Consider the following 20864-nt stretch of genomic DNA (forward strand, 5'->3'; position numbering starts at 1 on the left):
AGACCTTTACGTTGTGCCACTTGTACCTAAACATCCCCTCCCCCTGTTTCCTTTTGACTATTTTTAGGGGGATCTTCCCCTCTACAAGTACTTCTTTTTCTTCTAGGATTACAACTTGCACTGTGTTGGTGAATGATTTTCACACGTGTTTGTCCTTTAATCTCCATATAATAGTATGCTTTCAGAACAATAGGGATTGTTGAAGCACACGTACCCTTATTTCCCACAAGGCAGCCTGTTGTGAAGGGTTGTTTTTGAAGCAAGGGATGAGTCATGTCAGAGTCTTACATTACAGCTCCGTTCATTACTGTGAGGGTTTTCTTTCATTTTGTCATTTGATTGCACTTAGGCATCTGTTATTCATTGCTTGATAACAGGGCTGGAGAGCAGTTTGCAGGTCGATAGAATGACTCTTATTAGCCATGATGTGAGTTCTGCTTGTATGGAGAGCTCACAGACTGTAGAGAGATCATCCCTTCATTTTGGAAGTATAAGACCTTGTTCTCTCTTCCAGTGCCGGAGCTCAGCTCTTTCCAGGTGGCTTTCTGTGGTGCGGATTGGTTTATGAACATTCGGGCCTCCAAGGCTGGTGTCATGTGATAACCTTGTCACATGATCATTTTTATTACATGTGTGTTGATGGTAGGGATGCACCGATACCATTTTTTCAAGGCCGCGCACACGTACCGATACTTTTTCTCTAATACTAACCGATACAAGTTACTGGTACCTCGACGCAATAAGGTATCTGTCTAGTGAATATCGGGCTCAGTCTTGTTTAACAAAGTATTTTAAGTTTGTAACACCTGCAGTGTCCTTCAGTAAGTGACAATCATGCAGTGACATCGGCCTGGCTCCCCATATCTTAACTTCCTCGAGAAGGCTGCATGGTGCCGCTGTGAGGGTGCAGCTTCCCTCCTCCCCTGGCAGGTCCTGGAGCTTTGTGCCATAGTCCCAGGGGCTTTGTGCTGGAGTGTGTGAGGAGAGGGCCGGCCTGGGGGTGTGTGAGGAGAGGGCCGGCCTGGGGGTGTAACCAGAGGTCTCCAGCAGCTGCTTAATGTCCCCAGACACGGGACCTCTGTCAGCCGCCCATGCTTAAATATGTAAAACGTTGGTATTGGTACTTAGTATTGGGGCATTTTTACGAGTACTTGTGAAAATAGGATTTTTGCACTTGCCATTAAATCCTTTATTTGGAGTCCATTGGGGGACGCAGGTCCCACCTATCTGTGTTGATGTTCATGCTCGCTGTACTTCTTTTCTAAAAAAAACTGAGGGCATGCTGGTAGTAGGAGGGCTAACCTGGGCTGTTCTACATCTTTGTTTATTTTTTTCATTTCTAGTGTCCAATCATCCTGTAGGCGGCAGTATAACCTGAATGTAAATGACTTCCTGAGTCCCTCTATTGACTCCAAGAAGAGAATTTTACCATGAGTACAAAGATTCCTGTTTTATAAGTTTTCAGCTTGGGGGAATTATGAACATTTGGATACACACTATATGGCTGCTTGATTGTTGTTGGGGTTTTACTTTTCTTCCTGTATCCATTATAAAGTGGTCACAGAAACTGGAAATATTCTGAACCAATAGGGACATTGCAACATAATTCTAACTCTCTAGTACAAGAAAATATAAACTCTTTATAGATTTTTTTAGCTAGTAAAAGGTTCGGACCTGTGTCTATCATGTTTGTATGCAATCACTCTGAGTTCCTTCTACTAATGTGTGTGTTTTTATTTTCTTAGGGCGGAATGACAGCGGGGAGGAGAACGTTCCAATAGATCTCAGCAGAGGTAAATATGAGAGCCAATGGGCTAATTTTATTGTACTTTAAATATATGTCTGGTTTTGTATATTCTTGGGACATTCCCTGAAGGTCTGTATTCCTAACAAATCATATATAGTTGCCTTACTGCTGACTCTTACTTCTCTTTGGCTATTGCCGTGGCTGTAATAGTAGGTTGACCTGTGGAAGAGTTGTTTTTCAGGTTCATTGGTCATTTATTACCTCGGCCCATCACTGGAAGTCTTATGCAAATGTTGACTTTCTCATAGCACTTACCGTATATACTCGAGTATAAGCCGAGATTTTCAGCCCATTTTTTTGGGTGAAAAGTGCCCCCCTCGGCTTATACTCGAGTCAGCGCCAGCGCGTCTTCTTACTTACCTCGCCGAGCGTCGCGTCACTGCTGCTCGGTGTGCGGCGCTCCGAGCGGGGTCATCTGGCAGTCTCCGGGTCCTAATTTAGGTGGCCGGAGACTGCCAGATGACCCCGCTCGGAGCGCCGCACACCGCAGCAGCAGCGACGCTCGGCGAGGTAAGTAAGAAGAAGAAAAACCCCCCCGCAGCGGCCAGTCAGGCAGGGGAGCAGGGATGAGTCAGCGGCGCGCTGATCAGGCGAGAGGAGCTCCAGGTGGGGTTGTAATTATCGGGCAGGCACCTCTGAGCCAGCTAAATTAGGACCCCACCTGGAGCTCCTCTCGTCTGATCAGCGCGCCGCTGACTCGTCCCTGCTCTCTCCGTGATGATCCGATCACCGGCACACAGTGAGTGAGGGGAGGGGCGGGGGGGGAGGGGGGGGGGTAGAGAGAGAGATTAATTAAGCAATTATATATGTATTGTCTGCACTGTATTAGCAGTATATACTCTATATAGAGTATATACTGCTAATACAGTGCAGACAATACATTTACAATTATACTAACATGAATGTATTAAATGATCTGTATGTAGCCCTGTACTATGGATCATTTAACCCATTCATGTTAGCAGAGGATCATTGTAAATGTATTGTTGCAGGCACTCTATATGTACATGTACTATATACTACATATAGAGTGCACTGAACAATAGATTTACAATTATCCTCTGCTAATATGAATGGGTTAAATGATCCGTAGTACATGATATGTAGCCCTGTACCCCCTTTTCCACTTACAGAGCTAGGTTATTTTTCTTTTAAATAAATATTAATGTATTTTAATGGTATCTATCTACCAGTAGCTGCCTCATTTCCCACCCTCGGCTTATATTCGGGTCAATACTTTTTCCCAGTTTTTTTGGCTAAAATTAGGTACCTCGGCTTATATTCGGGACGGCTTATACTCGAGTATATACGGTATTTGCATGAAAGTCAGTTCTTGCACAGGGCTCAGCATGCTCCCCGGGCCTGGTGCTCAGACACCAAGCACTGCATTGTGGGAGGCCAGAAGGTATGTGCTTGGATGCCCCATACCCATACATTTGTGGTTTTATGCAGCGCACCAGCATCAGAGGAAGCTAATACGGTTTGTTGAAATTTTAGTTCGGTGCACGGGAAGTTACAAGGAGACTGGATTCCTGGCAGGATCAAACGAGTATTTTTCTGTACTTTGTAGAACATTTACTTGGATTGAAAAATGAAAACTAATGGCGCCGCCACATCTAAGGACTGGAAGGACGCAATATATTACATTTTGTGTTCTTGGGTTAGGATATGCTTTTAAGGGCAGGTTCACACCATTTTCGGGACCAGACGTGGTCCGGAAAATGGTGTGAACCTGTCCACAGTTCCAGTGTGTTCCAGACCTTACAAAATAGGACAAGCAGTATTTTTCTTGTCTGAGACCTACTGCGCTGGTGGGAACAGAGGCGAGAAATAGCATAGGGATACATTAGGATACAATTTGGGTCCGGAAACGGTCTGGAGATGATGTGGTGTGAATGGACCCTAAGGCTGGGTTCACACCATTTCTTAGACCAGATCTGAAATGCAGTGCATTGTGTTTTTGCCGCATTTTTACCATGATTTTTGTGTGTTCCGGAGCTTTTTTTTTTTAGCTTAAAATGGACTCTGGAGCGTTCCATGCATTTCTGATGAGTTTATATGCATTTCTGTGCATTCCAGACCAGACAAAATGAGACATGCAGTATTTTTTTGGTCTGGTCTGGAATGGACTGCGCTGGTGTGAACAGAGGCCAGAAATATCATAGGATGCATTTTGGGTCCAGAAACTATATGGTCTGGTCTGCAAAAGGTTCTGCATGTGGTGTGAATGGGCACTTAAAGAGAATTTGTTACTTTGCCCATTCAGAGCTAATGTCCTTCAACACAGACCCTTAAGTACACATGTTTATGCCTGTCTGTGGTAATGCATGTCCTTTTGCAGGGACATGCACACATTCACCTGTGTTATGTGGAGCATGTTCTGAAGGGGGCAGATTAAAGTGTATGTATAGTCCATTTTTTTTAGATACAGAAAGGGGTAATTTTTATAGTGCTATTCTTGTCTAATTGCAGAGATTTCCCTTCACTTCCTCTCCTAGACATGTAGCAGGAAGTAAGAGGCTATCACTCCAAAGTGAGGGGCGTTCCTGTCTGACAGTTGTCACTTGAACGGTAATTCTCATAACCTCCTTTTCTAGTGACATCTGTGAGATTTTGTCAGATGTCTTTTTGATATCTGGGCAGATAGTGAGTATTGATGAAAGGGCAGCTGTCCTGAAAATCCTGCCCCTAATGTAACTTCTATTGGCAGCGCTTTTTACATGAACTTATAGAGAGAGATTACGTTTTTAATCATTTTCACACATTTTATAAAAAAGAACAACAAGAAAAATCTTTCTTTAGATGTTGTGGAATAGTGCCGACAATGGAACTCACTGTGGGGATATGGCACGTTTTCCTGTCCCCCTATCCTGCTGTCCATTCCACTGTTGTGCTTTTTAAATACCTCATGCTCCGTCAACTGTTAAATCATGTGACCACCATCCCAGCAAACAATCCGGTTACTGCTAATATCCAGCAGAGTTGCACAGTTCTGGTCTGCTTCTGGGCAATTGCACTTCTGCTTTTCACAGCCAATTCACGAGTGGAAATGGCTCCTTCCACACTTGATGTGCCTTGGGATAGTCCATTTTGCTTGATGAACAGTCTTCTACAGGAACCTGCCTTGTGTTCAGCTCTGTGCTTTCCTGTGTGCGCAAAGCTAGAATTCTGCCTGCAGCTTTGGTACACTTTATTTTTTTTGGCAAACCGCTGGAGTGTAGAACAATGCATAACGTGCACATATGCTAAGACCACCTAGATATGTCATTAGCTTAGCCCAAATTGACAAATTATTATGGAATTCAAAAGCCAGTCTGTCCAATCTAGGAGTCAGCTCCATTGCCAACAACTAGACAGCCTCAAAAGTTAGGTGCCGGCTGCATGTTTTAAGGAGTATTGGCTACCTGGCTCCTGGGATTTTCTAAGCGTGGCTCAGGGGCGTCCCGAGGCCGGGTGTCACCCCGAGCGGAGACTGGGTGCACCCCGCCGCAATGTCATCGTGCATGCGCGGTCATCTAATTGAAGCCAGCCGGCGGCCATCTTGGTGATGGACGCCGGCAGAGAGAGAGGAGGGGACATTCACCCGGCGGGATGAGGTATGGCGCCGGGTCCCCTCCTCTTTCCTGACACTTTCGGGTTCTCGGTCCATGACAGAGTGCCTGACTTTTTAGAGGGGGTGGGACCGAAATGACTAAGTCATTTCGGTCTCGCCCCTCCCAATGGTGTCACCCGGGTGCGGGCCACACCCCCTTGTGACGTCACTGCCGTGGCTTGGTAGATTAGGTTATATTTAACACTTTGATACCAAAAACAAACATGCATTTGGTTTAACTTGATGGTAAGGGTTACTTTTTTTAGGATTGAAAGTTGGGCCCCATTCATACCTGTGAATTCCTTCGTGGAACTCATGCAATCTCCTACTGGCAGGAGTTGCTCTATAATCTAATGACAGCTGTTTGCATTCAGTTACGATCATCCTCAAGTAATTACGGGCTTTATGATAACTGGGGAATGTCCAGGTGCGGTCGCCTGCAGGAAAGTGCAGGCTGCGTGATTACCTGCGGACGGTGGCAACTGTCATTGGATTATATAGCACTTCCTGGTCGCAGCAAATCGCAAGGAAGCAAATTAATTTATCACGCCAATGCAATTGGCCCCATTTGCAGGTTTGAATGTGGCCTGGCAGATTTTGTGTTGGGTTGGAATCTGCAGGTATTTAATGCAGACACGTAGAGGCGTTTGTTCATACCTTCACAGTGGTGTGGACGTTTTTGAAAAAACTACTTGTCCAAGGGCTAAAGCGGGGGTCAAATCTACTTGTCCTTCATGACACCTCACTATCGGTGCTTCCGTTAGCATGGAGCAGGCTTCCCGGGCAATCAGGAAGCCGGGCAGCGGGTAATAAGATGCTACCCGGCTTCCTGACTGCCAGGGAAGCCGACTCCATGTTGTTTGGCCGGCTTGATTGTGAATGGCTGGGAAGACATCCCGCCCAATCAGCATCGAGCCAGCTTGCTAGCCAATCAGGAAACCGGACGGAGAGTAATGACCTGATTGGCCGGGAAGACAGCTTGATGCTGATTGGCAGCCAATCAGCAAGGAGCTGGCTTCCCGACCAATCAGGAAACTGGGAGGCGGGCCATTAGTCACTGCCCTCCTTCCTGATTACACGGGAAGCTGGCTCCATGTTCCCATGCGGCACTGCCGGTTGGAGGAAATCTTCCTCTGACCGGAAGTTCCAGTACTGGGGAAGCTATCTGAGCATTTGGGCGAGTATAAGTACTAGCCCAAATACTCTGTACCTGTGCATCCCTAATCGGAACTGTAATTGACTGTGCTAAATAGCACTTCTCATTGGCCAGCGTGGTCAGGTGAGTGCTTGCAATTTGCGAGCAAAATTCAAAATGCATACTGCAGGACTGCGCTGGACAGTAAGGGGTAAGGACAACCGTACTGGCGGAGGGTAAGGACTGTTCGCAGAAAGTTAAGTATAGCTGGCGGGTGGGAGAGACCGGGCCAGATTTGATAGAGTAATTCCATGTTCCCATATTACCTGGGAAAGTGAACTTACCCTTTAATGCACATTGTGCGTGTGAGAGAGTTCTGCTGCCTGGCTACCACAATATGGCACACATTGAAATGGCGGCAGGGCTCAACACACACACACAATTTCCTAAGCGTGCGTTTATTTGCATGCAGATGGCAGGGGCAGCGGAGTTGGTTTTAATTTTTTTTTTTTTTTACTTTGTCACTTAAATTTTTTTTAATTTTTATATATTTTATTATTTTTGACTTTTTGATAACTTTGTAAAAACAATTTTCTCATTAGTTCTTCGTCCGCTCTGTGGGCTCTATGGTGAGCTCCAGTGCCGTGGTCACGGGTCCCCCAGAGGAGCGGGGGACCCCCGAAAACCACGGCGGGGGGGCCGGACAGGATCGCCGATTCTCGTTTCATACAAGTGATCTGATCAGATCACTTGCCTCGCAACAGCTTGAGATTCAGCCATCAGAGGAAGGTTTGGGAAGCTGTTGCAGATATGTGCTGGCACCTCAGATCTGCAGCAGTTAAAGTAGAACTATGGCCTTCCATTAACAAATATGAGCTGTAGCACTTAATTGTAAGTAAATCTGTACTTAGTTTTCTGTTAGTCCCCCTGCAAAGTCTCAGAACTACCTGCTAAGCCTGCCAGTGAATTCCACCGAATGCAGTTTCCCCTGATGGTGTGGCTACAATGCTGCACTGCTTCTGAATTTAGTGCAGAGTTGCAACTCTCATGTAGGCTCTACCGGCTTCCACTACAATGGGATGGGAAGATGTTGCCGGGGGCATGGCTATTAGTATTTGAACTGTTAATTCACAATCACGGACCTGTATCTGGTCAATAGGCACCCAAGCACCGAAGCTTGCGCAGGGCGAGTTCTCCTGCTTCCCAGCAACTGAACAAAATGACAAGACGGTGAAGGTGAGGGGAATATGTGCTGATTCTGGGAACCCTTTCACTAACCGCCATCAATAGCCAGGTTCTCGATGCCAAAATCCAGCATGGTAATAAATAAAAGCTATAACTGTAGTAGATTTTTCTTAACACAGTTCAGGTTTATATTCTCCTATTTAGGACTGCCAAAATCAAATGAAGAATAGCAGAAATAATGCTAACACTCTGCTCAGTCCTCTGTGTCTTTCCAATATGTTATGCCCAGCTGAAGTGTTTATATCATTCTCGCATCTCAGTGGACAGCAATGAAACTGAGAAAATGAATGAAATATGGTGCCTAAGCTGTGGCGGATTGCCGCATATGGTGGTGTCAGTCTGCAGCTAAGCAACGGAGAGCGTGCAATCTGTCACTGGATCTTCCAATGTTGTCATGAGCTTCTGCACTGTAGCTGGCAAATAGTAACAGGGATGGAGCCACCAGCGCTACATGAATCCATGCGAGACACTCCGCAAATAGATGGATACCAAACTTGCCAACTAACCCAAAAGTCTTTTCAAAATGTAAACTTTAAGGCCTCATTCACACGAGAAACGCTGGCACGTACAGCTCCGTGTACAGCCTTATCGGGCAGCTTCCGGGAAGGACAGGTGCTGCATGTGTTTAGTGCGCAGCCCTGTCCTTCTCTATGGCAGTACGTGGCCGTACGCCGCCCTACGCTCACCCCACATGTAGGCCCATACAGGTGTCCAGGGTTGGACGCAGACCAGATCAATCCTGTTAGTGTATGAGTACGGACACCCGCACGGACGTGCAGGCTTTTATTTTATTTTTTCATTTTATTAGTCTCCTATGTTTACACACACACCGACACACACACACACCGACACGCACATTATATAGCGCCACAATTCAAGGCGACATGGTAAGGAGGGCACTGCCCATGAGGGCTTACAATCTATAATACTATGTCCTCAAAGCAAGTTGTATACACGCCAAACCAATAAATCACCTTTCTTCCCCATTAACATGTACAAGAACACATTTTCTAAACTGTCTACTGCAGACCAAAGCGAAGTGTTAAAGGTTCAATTCTAAAGCCTCGAATGAATTAAATGAGAGGTTTACCTAACCACCCTTTTTAAAAAAATATATGAACTAAGTAACTAGCAACTATCACCATCCTGAGAGAGAAAATGAGAACTAATAATACAAATATTTGTATGTTGATCAAATAATAAAACACATTGCACTGTTTGCCTTACAAGCGTGCCCTTAAGTGCTGTCGGATCGATCTTTGGTCTCTTGCTCTTTCCCCCCGCTGCCACCATCTCTGCCGCCAACACTTCTGGGTTCCCATCCTTTTTGCCCATTGGGTGGCCAAATATGATGATACTCTGCACATTTTCACAGGACTTACATGCTCCCCCGGCATCAGGTCCACGTTTAGATTGGGCCCTCCTTACCATCTTGCCTTGAATTGTATTGCGATTGTAATGTCTTCCTTATATTGTAAAGCGTTGCGGAAACTGTTGGCGCTATATAAATCCTGTATTATAATAATAATTTACGCTGTACAGTGTACACACAAAATTTAAAATTGCCGGGTAAGAGAGGAAGAATTTGCATGTCTCTTCTGACAAAAATCCCTACCGCTCAGACATTTTAAAGGCTTCAAGAAAGCTGCTTGAAGCTTGCCTAAAGCTTCACAAATGCTTTCCAAAAGCTTGCCATACATTTGGTATTCCTGCTGCTCTTCTACATCCTGAAGCGTGTGCAAGCTGCAGGTTTTTAAAAATGACTTAGGCTGGGTTCACAATAGGGCGTTTTTCAGCGCTGAAACAGTAAAATCTCATACTTTCCTATGGGCATTGCTCCCACCTGGGCGTATTTCAGTCCGTGGAAACGCGATGAAAAACGCCCCTACGCCCAAACAAGTACAGGAGCTTCTTTGGGGCGTTTTTCCGTGTGTTTCCGTTGGTATTCCCTAGTGTGGCTCGGGGTTAACAAAGCAGTAACCCGGAGCCACACTCGGGAATACAGCGTAGGACTTACCCTGTCCGCGGTCCCCGCTGTGTCCTCAAGGGGGCTGCGTCGCAGGGGGCAGAGCCGGCGGGAAGTTTGAAAGTTAAAAAAAAAATATAGAGAAATAAACAAAAAAAATCATACCGCCAGTGAAACGCGCGTTTCACTGAACGGAAAAATGTGCTAAAAAACCGCGAAATGAACGAGCACAAAAAACGCGCCTATGCTACGCCCAGGTGTGAACCCAGCCTTAAAGGTAACATAGGATTTCAGTGATTTGAGTTTACACTTTAATCAGCCCATCAGTGTTATCAGTGTGAGCAGATAACTAATGGCTTTTGCGTGAAGCCCATTTTGTTCTGTTTGTTTATTTATATTTTTTACTCCTATATCGCTAGCCTTTTCTGCAGTGTAGTACTGTAAATATCGAACCAATTTACATCAGGCTCCTCACCCGTTCCTGAACCATTGGACCAATTAACCTTTGCAGCTTAAAGCTGTACACCAGGCAAATGGCTACATACCCTATTAAAATGCATATGTATGAACTGTCTGGCTTGCCATAAGATTTGCAATTTTGTTCAGCAATTTATTTTATGATGCGGACATTTCTGGCAGTCAGCATCACTGGGTCCCTGACCTCTAGTGTTGTTAATTCGGTTAGGGACCCACTCTTATCTTGATTGGACAAAGCAGGAGTGGCAGCAGCACTGAACTGTTGTACCATGGAATAAATCCCTAATTGGCCCACATGGATGGTCTTTACGCTGCCCATAGGACTGTCCCTTGCTCTGTGCTGGGCATTAGAGCAAGCTTAAAAACAATAGGAATTCAAGTACTTGTACATGTCAGATCTAGTACTGACAGATCTAGTAAAGTGAGCCATTAAAGGGAAAAGGTGGAGTCTTACCAGAGTAAGCATGTAAGATGACCTGTCTAATCCACCTAGAAAAGGCAGAGCGGGATGCAGGGAGCCCCATGCAAGGACCCTAAGGAAGGACAAAGACTACCTGATTTTCCGAAGGATGCTGTAGCTGAAAACTAGACTCGTGCAGCGCTAACCACATCCAAACAATGGAGAGCCATCTCCATGAGATGTTTCGGAGTAGGACAAAAAAGGAAGGCAAAGTAATGTCCTCATTCAAATATAAGGAGGACTTCAGCTCAGGCGGAAAGGAATCCTTTGGTCTCAGAACAACTGTATGCTTGTGAATTGCTGGAAAGAGTAGCCAGCTCCGAAACTCTCCTAGCGGATGTGATGGCCACTGAAAAAAACATCCTTGCACTAGGAAGACGCACGTGAGCAAATCCCTTGAACATAAGCCTTTACCAAGGAATATGTGGCCAAGGGCCGCTAGAAAAGGATGGTTAATATTAATATCTGTGCCTTGAGTATACTAGGGCTAACTATTTCTCCAGTCCAGATTGGAGAAAAGCCAACAATCATCTCATGGAGTAAGTCTGAGGAAGAAACTGCAGCTGATCACACCAGGCTAACAAGACTTCCCAGCCCAGTAGTCCTTTTTTTTGGCCTGCAAGAGGGTGGGGATAACAGTCCAACAGATCTCTATCCCCCAGGACCTGGGCTTCAACAGCCTAGCTGTCAAGCCAGTGACTGAGAAGCAGTATGAAACCACAGATTTTGAGAAACATGTCAGTCTGGAAATGGCCATGTATAGTCCACAAGCATCCTGAGGATGTCCACCTACCATCTTCTGGGCCAGTTTGGACTAACAAGGTTCACTGGAAGGCCTTCCAACTAGAGCCTGCAGTGAAGACTAGGAAAAATCTGCAGATGGAGATGAGGCAAAAATCGGGGAAAACTGATCACATGGAGTTGCCAGCTCATCCATTGCGAATGCTCTATGGACTGGGATACAAACCTGTCCAGCTTGATGGTCAGTGTGAACATCGAGAGATCTACATTCGGCATCCCACAACAGCAGCAGATCTCCTGAAATACTTTGGGTAAAAAAAGACCAATCCCCCCCAGTCTAAGCTCAGTCGACTGAGGAAATCAACCTGCAAATTGTGCTTTTTCCAGGCTTGTGATACATAATGCTGGAACATAACGTTCTGCCCAGGGCAGGATCAGATCTGCTTCCTGCGGCACAGCGTGGCTTCTGGTTCCACCTTGGCGGTTGATGCACACCTCAGCCAGTCAGACTTAACACTAACCAGTAGGCCCTACAGGTGACCAGACTGATATAGGATATCGCTTTTATCTCGCAAACGTTGCTCAACTGTGTGGGTTCCCTTGGACCATCAATATCCCGAGAAGGATTTCCCAGATCCCCCGCTGGATTGGAAATCCACCACGATAGTGAGACCCTATCCTCAGCTGACGGACACATGCGGCGATCTAGAGAAGGAGTCTGCTTGTCCCCCATGCTGCCAGAATGCTCAGTTGTAGTGGTCTGGAATGGAACTGAGCGTAGGGAACTGCCTCGAAGAAGGCAACCCTCAGTCCCAAAACCCGTATCACAAATCTACCCAGGGCTCGATCCTGGGATTGCAGAGTCGGCAAGTTCTTCTGGGAAAGAAACATCCAGAGAAAAGCCAGTGGGCAGAGCCACAACTGAAAGTTATCGTTTCCCAATGCAAAACACAGTCAGCATTGATGAGAAGGGACAATTGGCGCATGAAGGTAGGTATCCTTAATGCCCACTGATGCAAAGAAATCTCTCTACAGGAGGGAGGTATATTATGAAGGGAGCCAATTCCATATGGAACTTGCATACCCGCAAGAACTGGCATAGTGACTTTAGGTCCAGGTTGAGCTGTACTCTCCCATTTGGCGTGGAAACTGAGAACAGATTGCCGAAACACCTATTGATCCCACATGCTCTGGACGTCTCAATCCCAGATCACCGCAAATGTGAACAAACGTCCCCCCACTTGTACAAGTGCAAACTTCCCCTCATTGAGAGGATGGCTTGGTACCAGATTTCACATCCTTGGAGGAAGGACAGAGGACTTTGAGGTATTGCTGCCTAAAATATTTTCTGATCTGGAAACCTTTTGTTGAAGTGGCCACGTGCAGTCGAAGAAACTTGATTTAAAGACATTGTTAGGTAAGACTAAATGTATTCTCTCAGGAGAGAGAAAGAAACATGTCCATCACCTAAGGACACTGATAAAAATGTGTTTTATTTATATTTAGCTATGTGGTTCAGAAAATGTCTAAAAATAAAATATATAAATCCTTGTAGAAGCCTTGTGTCTTTTCTGTGATTGAACTGTCCAAACAAATTTGGACCTACTTCTAACATTCAAAGAAAAACATGTAGATTTGCAAATATGTGCAAGCATCAATCTTCACCTAGGCGGTGGTTCTGTCTACATTAGTGTTGTCCTACTACAATCCACAGGACAACTGACACTATCAGTTAATACATTTGGGAGCATGTTTACCTTGAGGATTACCTACCCTCCTTAAAGATATAGTCACTTACAAAAGTTACAACAAATGAGTATGAACACCTCCCAAGAGGTGTAAACAATTACATTAAAAACATAGGTCTCTGTTGCAAAAGTTTGCAAATATATGCAGACCACGCATCTTTAAAGGTGGGAAATTTTCTGTTAACATGTTTCTACCTTCCACCCATAACTGCAGCATTTAGTTTGTAGGCAGGATATTGCAGAATGAAAATCCCATTGTTCCTTGTACTGCCTTTCAACAGACGTCTGTGCAGAGGGCAAATTATAGGCAACTTACTCCATTGCCCAATGAAGCTTTAATTTTTGGAAAGGTACTTGCATGTGTCTAGGGGTGCAGGGGTTATTATTGCACTATGTGTGTTAGGTGTTTAAAGTAAAGGCAAAACTAAACCTGCTACTTGGCAAGCATTCTGGAAGTTTTCAGCATATGCACTTGAATTACTTAGGCCCGGAACACACCTAGGCGATTTATCGTGTAAAACACAGATTTGCATTGGTCAATGGTGGCTGTTCACATCTTTGCAGTTTGTCGCGCGACCGAAATTGCCTGTCGCGCGAAGAGGCGCAGGAGCTACTTTTGGACGGTTGTCACACGTTTTGGGTCCCATAGACATCTCTATGAATTGAATACCGCGCAACAAACGCATGGTTTTTTGTGAACAATCGTGCGATCGAAAACAGCTCAGCACCTGAATTGCCTAGGTGTGAACCAAGCCTGAATATCTGCTAAGGAAAAGGAGGCGAGGATTTGCTACTGTCTTTGCAATCTGTGTGTTTGACCTGAAGGAGTTTCTTTTGAACACAACTATGGCTTTATTGTAACGTTTCGTATCTGAGGAAACGTCATTCTGTGTATCAGTTCCTGTATTGGAGGTTGCCATGGTGACAATGTTAGCAACTGATTACAATTTTAATACAAATGGAGAGTTTTCTTGTCTCTGAAGGTGGCATATTGTTTGGCTTGTATACAGAGTAGAAAAGTGAGAGGTGGATTTTCTCCAAGCGATTCATGCCTCTTTGAGTCGCATTCTGCCGGCTCTATAAAGGTTACAGTTGGCACTTCTTGTGCACATGGCAGCCCGAGGTGGGGTTACGTCAGCTGCGGTCATTCTTTATCGGTCGGGGTGGGGGGAATTGTGGTAGTATTTCTTTTTCGGTGCCCTGATGATGCTCGCTGTCCTGGAGAGCATCCCGATTAGCCATGTATCCACATCAACCAGAAAAACACAGCGTAAATGACAGGCTCCAAGCAAGGCATTAGGGCCTCAGATGACATCTTGTGACTTGCATGCTAGCGCTGTGCAGGAATGAGGTTTTTTTTATCCTTAGGATATTTATGACATGGGTTCTAAAGTTATTCCAGCAACTGTATGACTTCAGGGATAAACAAAGTCCTGTGTCGTAGCCAGTCAGCAGAGTGTGGTCTTGCATTGTAATAAACGGCTTCATTTAAAGGGCCGTTGCTCCTTGAAACCATATCAAACTAATTTTTGTATTAGAACCGGACTTGATTTTACTTTTTTCAAATTTGGCAATTTGTATAATGTGTTGCCTTTTTGGAAACTTCCCCATGCAAAATGAAAGTTATAAGTAAACCCCAGAACTAAAACCTCATATGACATTTAGTGTGTAAATGTAGTTTCACAAGTCATGTGCAATATTTTAAATTCAGCTTCCAGTAAGGCAATGCCCACTTCTTGTTATATGGTGGCAACGCGCACTGTAACTTTCTCACAATGGTGCTTCTACTTTGACACCCTGTTGCACGGGCTTCCGGTGGAAGCTACAAGTTGTCCTTTCAACACACACATTATGCAGCCATAGGGTCCACAGTTGTCACCATCAGGAAACGCCCTGAGAAATACCATGCAAGTTATTGATGAAGTGCATTGCTGCAATGAGGATGAAGGATATCTGCAGCACTGAGAGGCAACAAAGGATGAAAAAAGTGAATATAGCCGTGTGAAAAAGTACACCATCTTTCATTTCTGTAACATTACCTATCAGGACATAATAAAAATCACCTGGCCCTTAGCAGGTCCTAAAATTGGGGAAAAAAACTCAGATGAGAAGAGAGCCTTTTCTCTCTGAAAAAAGAACATGGCAGCACAGCTTAGGTATGCAAAGTTGCATCTGAACAAACCACAACACTTCTGGCACAATGTCCTTTGGACAGACGTGGAGATGTTTGACCACAATGCACAGAGCCATGCTTGGCAAAACCAAACGCAGCATATCAACACAAACACTTCATACCTACTGTTAAGCATGGTGGTGGCGGGGTGATGATTTGGGCTTGTTTTACAGCCATAGGACCTAGGCACCTTGCAGTCATTGAGCTGATAATCGGCTCTTCTGTATACCAAAGTTTTCTAGAGTCCGATGTAAGGCTATCTGTGCAACAGCTAAAGTTTGGCCGAAATTGGTTCATGCCAACAGTAGAAGGATCCCAAGCATACCAGCAAATCTACAATAGAAAAGCTGGAAGAAAAAAAAGTTTGCAGTGGCCCAGTCAAAGTTCAGACCTTATCCTGATTGAAATGCTGTGGCAGGATCTTAAGAAAGCTGCGCATCAATAAATGCCTGAAAATCTCAAAGAACTGAAGCAATGTTGTAAAGAAGAATGGGCCAAAATTCCTCTACAACGATGTGAGAGACTGATAGTCATACAGAAAATGATTACTGCTGCCAAAAGTGGTTTTACAAGCTATTGGATCATAAGGTGTACTTACTTTTTCACACATGGCTTCTCCATTTGGGCTTTGTTTGTAAAAGAAATGATGACACTGTGTAATATGTAACGTGTTGTTCTTCTGACCTTGTTTTTGCCTAATTTTTTGTGTTACTAAGGACCAGATGATTTATATTATGTTCTGATGATTAAAATGAAAGAATTCAAAGAGGGTGTGCTTTCTTTTTCACACAACTGTATGCATCTGATTAAACAAAGGACTGGTTTATAATGCACAGTGTGTTATGAGACTAAAAGTCATTAGGTTAGTGACAGCAGGGGACTGTCTTCTGAAAATGCTGTTTCCCGGCAGTACTTTGTGCTGTTGACCCAGAGCAAACCTTCGACAAGTGAAGTGAGGCCGAAAAATGTTTTAAAGCCACTGTATCGGCATGACAGCGGCAGTTTCAGGAGAGGTCGGCAATGATCACGTACATAGTTACTGAGTACATGTTTACTTATTCTATTATTTATTACAGGTCTTTTTATAGCACCGTCAATGAATGCAGTGCTTTACATACTAATTATTCATATCAGTCCTTACCTTTAAGGAGCTTACAATATGAGGCCCAATAGTCAATAGCTACAGATCTCCAAACTTTGTGTGTCCTTCAGATTGGAACAACAACAGTGCATAGAGAGCTTCATGGAATGGATTTCCATGGGTGAGCAGCTGCATCCAAGCTTTACATCACTAAGTGCAATACAAAGCGTTGGATGCAGTGGTATAAAGCACACCACCACTGGACTCTAGAGAAGTGGAGACGTGTTCTCTGGAGTGACGAATCACACTTCTCTGTCTGGCCACCCGATGGATGTGTCTGGGTTTGGCGGTTGCCACAAGAACGGTACTTGTCTGACGGCATCGTGCCAAGTGTTACGTTTGGTGGAGGGGGAATTATGGTGTTGGGTTGTTTTTCAGCGGTTGGGCTTGGCCCCTTAGTTCCAGTGAAGGGAACTCTTAAGGCATCAGCATACCAAGACATTTTGGACCATTTCATGCTCCCAACTTTGTGGGAACAGTTTGGGGATGGCCCCTTCCTGTTCCAACATGACTGCACACCAGTGCACAAAGCAAGGTCCATAAAGACATGGATGAGCGAGTTTGGGGTGGAGGAACTTGACTGGCCTGCACAGAGTCCTGACCTCAACCCGATAGAACACCTTTGGGATTAATTAGAGTGCAGACTGCGAGCCCGGCCTTCTCGTCCAACATCAGTACCTGACCTCACAAATGCGCTTCTGGAAGAATGATCAAACATTCCCATAGACACACTCTTAAACCTTGTGGATGCCTTCCCAGAAGAGTTGAGGCTGTTATAGCAGCAAAGGGTGGGCCAACTCAATATTGAACCCTATGGACTAAGACCTGGGATGCCATTAAAGTTCATGTGCGTGCAAAGGCCGGCGTCCCAATACTTTTGACAAGATAGTATTATGTGCTTTGGAGGATTAAAGCAAATTTTGCTTTTACCACCTCGTGACCCGGTGTTGCAGTTAAATGGTTGTTCAGGAACATTGCAGCTGTGATTGGACATTTTAAAAACATCCTTGCTGCAGAGTGTGTGTGCACACCAGACGCACACATCACAGGTAAAACGCACAGAACCGATCAGAGTAGCTCTATAGCCTTTAATCCCTGTCATGGCCAGTCACTAAAATCTCAAATGTAAACAGTGCTTGAGAAAAAGGACCCGGTGCGGCCCCGTTACGTTGGCTATATGACCTATGTAACATTATGTGCTTTTTATAAATTGTCTAAACTGACATTTCGAGTGCTGGTGACTTCCTATCCCCTTATTTCAGCCATTGACTCCAAACCTAACCTACACCAAGAGGCTGGATGTGATGAATCTGAATGCAGTTTTTTTTTGATTGTTTAGCCTTTTGCTGCAAGGAGGGTAGTAATGCTCTTTTTTTTTCACTCTGTATAGCTATGGGGAGCTCCCTAGTCTTTTAGCATGGTTGCTGGAAGTGTATTTATACTGTATTGGTTTATTCATAGGCCATTGTCTGTAATTATTTACTGACAATCATTAGGTTGGGAAGTTGTTAACAATTTGTGGAAGAGAATTTTTGCTGCACTGCATGTGCTGCTCGCTTCCTACAATGCTTGAGCAATTCAAATGAAGCTGCTGAATAACTGACAGGGTCTCTAATGGAAGCTATTTTCTGAGCTTCGCTAGAACAATTGTAACTTCACATTAGGCTTGATTGGTGCTATGTATTTTTATGCCCCGTAGCTTTGTGGTTCATGGCTTTAGAACAACAAAAATATTGAAGGCTGAGTATTTTATAGGGCTGCAACAACTAATCGACATAATCGATTATAATCGATTATTGAAAAAGTTGTCAACTTTTTCAATAATCGATTAATCATCTTCCGATCAATCACCAAGGGTTTTGTGCTCCAAAGGTACAGACGCACAGCGGTATTTACGTCTAATAAACTATTGTCATTTTACAACCACGGCTGTTTCAAAACAATACTGTAATGATTTATTGGTTTATAATGTATCAAATGACTACCTGTCTGCAAATCAAATTTAAAGTGACGCTAAACTCAGGAGTTAAATCTTCAAAATGCATTCGAGTACCTTAAAGAAGAACTCCAGGAAATGTTTTGGTTAACCTTTGCAGTGGGGCTACCCCTGCACTGCAAGGGGTAAGTGCTCGTTTGTGTCTTGGTGCTCTCAGCGCTCCCTGCAGCCTCACTCCCCCCTCCAGCCTCACTCCCCCCTCCCTGCAGCATTGACGTGTTCCTCAGCATCCATACGTCTATGCTTTGTGTATGGATATTAATGATTTATAATACCTTAGACCGCAGCAGAGGAGGGAGAGAGACATTGGAAGGAATGCTCTAAGAAGAAGTTGGCTGGGAGCTTCTGGTGAGTATAATGTTTTTCTTATCTAGACACGATTACTTAACCCTTGCAGTGTGGGGGTAGCTCCACTGTAAGGGTTAATGAAAAAAAAAAATCCTGAAGTTTTTTTTACTATTAACAAAAATGTACCTCATTTATGGGCACTTTGATTTAGTGACTGTGTCGGTTTAAAGAACACACGCTGTGTGAGACTGCAAAGCAGGAAGCAGTGACTGTTTATGTCATGAGCAAATATGTCTGCCACCATTTACATATACAATTTTATAAACCATACACCGGAACAAAATTTTGTGAACCATTAAAGTGACACTAAACAGAGGAGTTAAATCTTAGAAAAACAATGAAGTACCTTAAAAGAGAACTATGGGGTAAGTGTTTTTCCCCATAGTTCTCTTTAGTGTCACAGGAAGACATATACTAGCGTCCTCCCGTGACCCAAAGCTCAGTATATGGCGGGCTATTGTGAGCTATATACTGAAGGCGCCGCAGCCGTGAGGGATCCCGACAATACTGTTGAAATCCACCAAGCTGGCTCTGCCTATCTACAGGGAGAGCCAGCTGTGCCTGCCCCCTCCCCTCTCTGTCCCTCCACTCAGCACTGGGGGATCAGAGAGGGGAGGGGAGGAATCCCTGCGGGGAGCCGTGACTGACGGTCAGCGCTCTCTGCCGGGAGATGATTGGAAAAATGAGCAAGCGACAGTATGTGTTCAGTTCCCGATCTATAGAGCCGACCTGTGGCAGTGTAATTGTCACAGGTCGGCTCTAACTATGAGGATGAGTGGAAATCACTCACCTCATAGTTCTCCTTTTTAACTATTAAAATGAAATGTATCTTATTTGTGTATCATTCAGCTGTAGATCCTCAAATCATCTCTGAATTGGTGCTGAGGTGGCTACTTTTGTTCCCCATGTTCCCTGGGGGGTAGAGAAGCCCGTAGAAGCCACAGAACCTCCCCCTAACATCAGGTCGGGGCTCGAAGGTACCCACACCCTCAGTCATCTGTGGGGTCAAAACGTGCTTAAAAACAGTGCATAAAATAAGTGCCAGTGCACAACCCTGGCAGGCCTTTCCGCCATGATTAAAATGGCTCCTAGCTAACCAGAAGGCCTGCCCAAGAAGCGCAGTGCAGATAAAAGCTTTGAGTGCCGTGAGCTAGTTTTGGTGAATGTAGGGTTCCACTCCCAAGTGATTTTCCATCACCCCTGGGACCTCACCCACAGGGGGCACAGCACCACGGGCCTCTGAGCTTCCAGCTCTTCGGCCAGACAAGAGCAGCACCACTCCTACCAGAAGGAATTACTACCACCGGGGAGAAGCCTGGTGCACCAGGCCAGAATCAACCCAGGAGGAAGGAAACTCCTCCAGTACTCGGCTATTACTCCAGAGGATTCTAAGCAACCATCCTCACCGAATACTTGGTGCTGTACTCCGAAAACTGATAACAGTTTTTTTTGAGTGAAAAAATATACTTTATTTTCTATAAAAAACAAGATACGGTTTTGGGGGAACGTTCCACCCTGTACTGCGACGCAGCGCAAAAACACTACAATGCAATACAGCACAATCATACTAAGAAATGACATGATGTTCGCTAAAAGGGCGAGAAGCAATACGTTGTGCTAAAGCATGCTGTATTCCGTGCATTACAGCAATAACATGGCGTGAGCAGACTGAGGCACCACAGTTAATGGTTTTAAAACAAGACTAAAAGGGACGAAATAAGAGAAGTGCATTGTTGGGGATTATATCACTTCAATGCAGTAACAGAAACACAGAAGTGTAAAACTGTGAAGTCATTATAACAGCTCCCTGTATCTTCACTTTAAGCCGCCGATGCAGGCGCTTCCAGCATCAGCCTGATTTCAGCTGCTTTGCAGAGGATGATGGGAGTTTAAATAAGGATTATATGCTCATAGAATATTTAAAAATAACTAGCAGTTTGTGCAAAAACAGAAAAAAGCCCATTTTGTCAATATGTACATTTAACAGAGAGGCCTGTCATAGCCCAGGAGGGATGAGCTACAAAGTCTTTTTCTT

At 44.7% G+C, this 20864-nt stretch overlaps 1 protein-coding gene across 1 annotated transcript in view; it reads left to right on the forward strand.

Annotated features, from left to right (window-relative positions):
• Window positions 1-20864, forward strand: part of RICTOR (RPTOR independent companion of MTOR complex 2) — a 144975-nt gene that overhangs the window by 14844 nt on the left and 109267 nt on the right. Inside the window, exon 2 of the mRNA XM_018554400.1 lies at window positions 1746-1793. Coding sequence (XP_018409902.1) covers window positions 1746-1793 — 48 coding nt within the window. The remainder of the gene's footprint in view (window positions 1-1745; window positions 1794-20864) is intronic.

The sequence above is a fragment of the Nanorana parkeri genome, unplaced genomic scaffold (genome assembly GCF_000935625.1).
Source record: "Nanorana parkeri isolate BGI_ZX_2015 unplaced genomic scaffold, ASM93562v1 scaffold156, whole genome shotgun sequence".
Lineage (NCBI taxonomy): Eukaryota > Metazoa > Chordata > Amphibia > Anura > Dicroglossidae > Nanorana > Nanorana parkeri.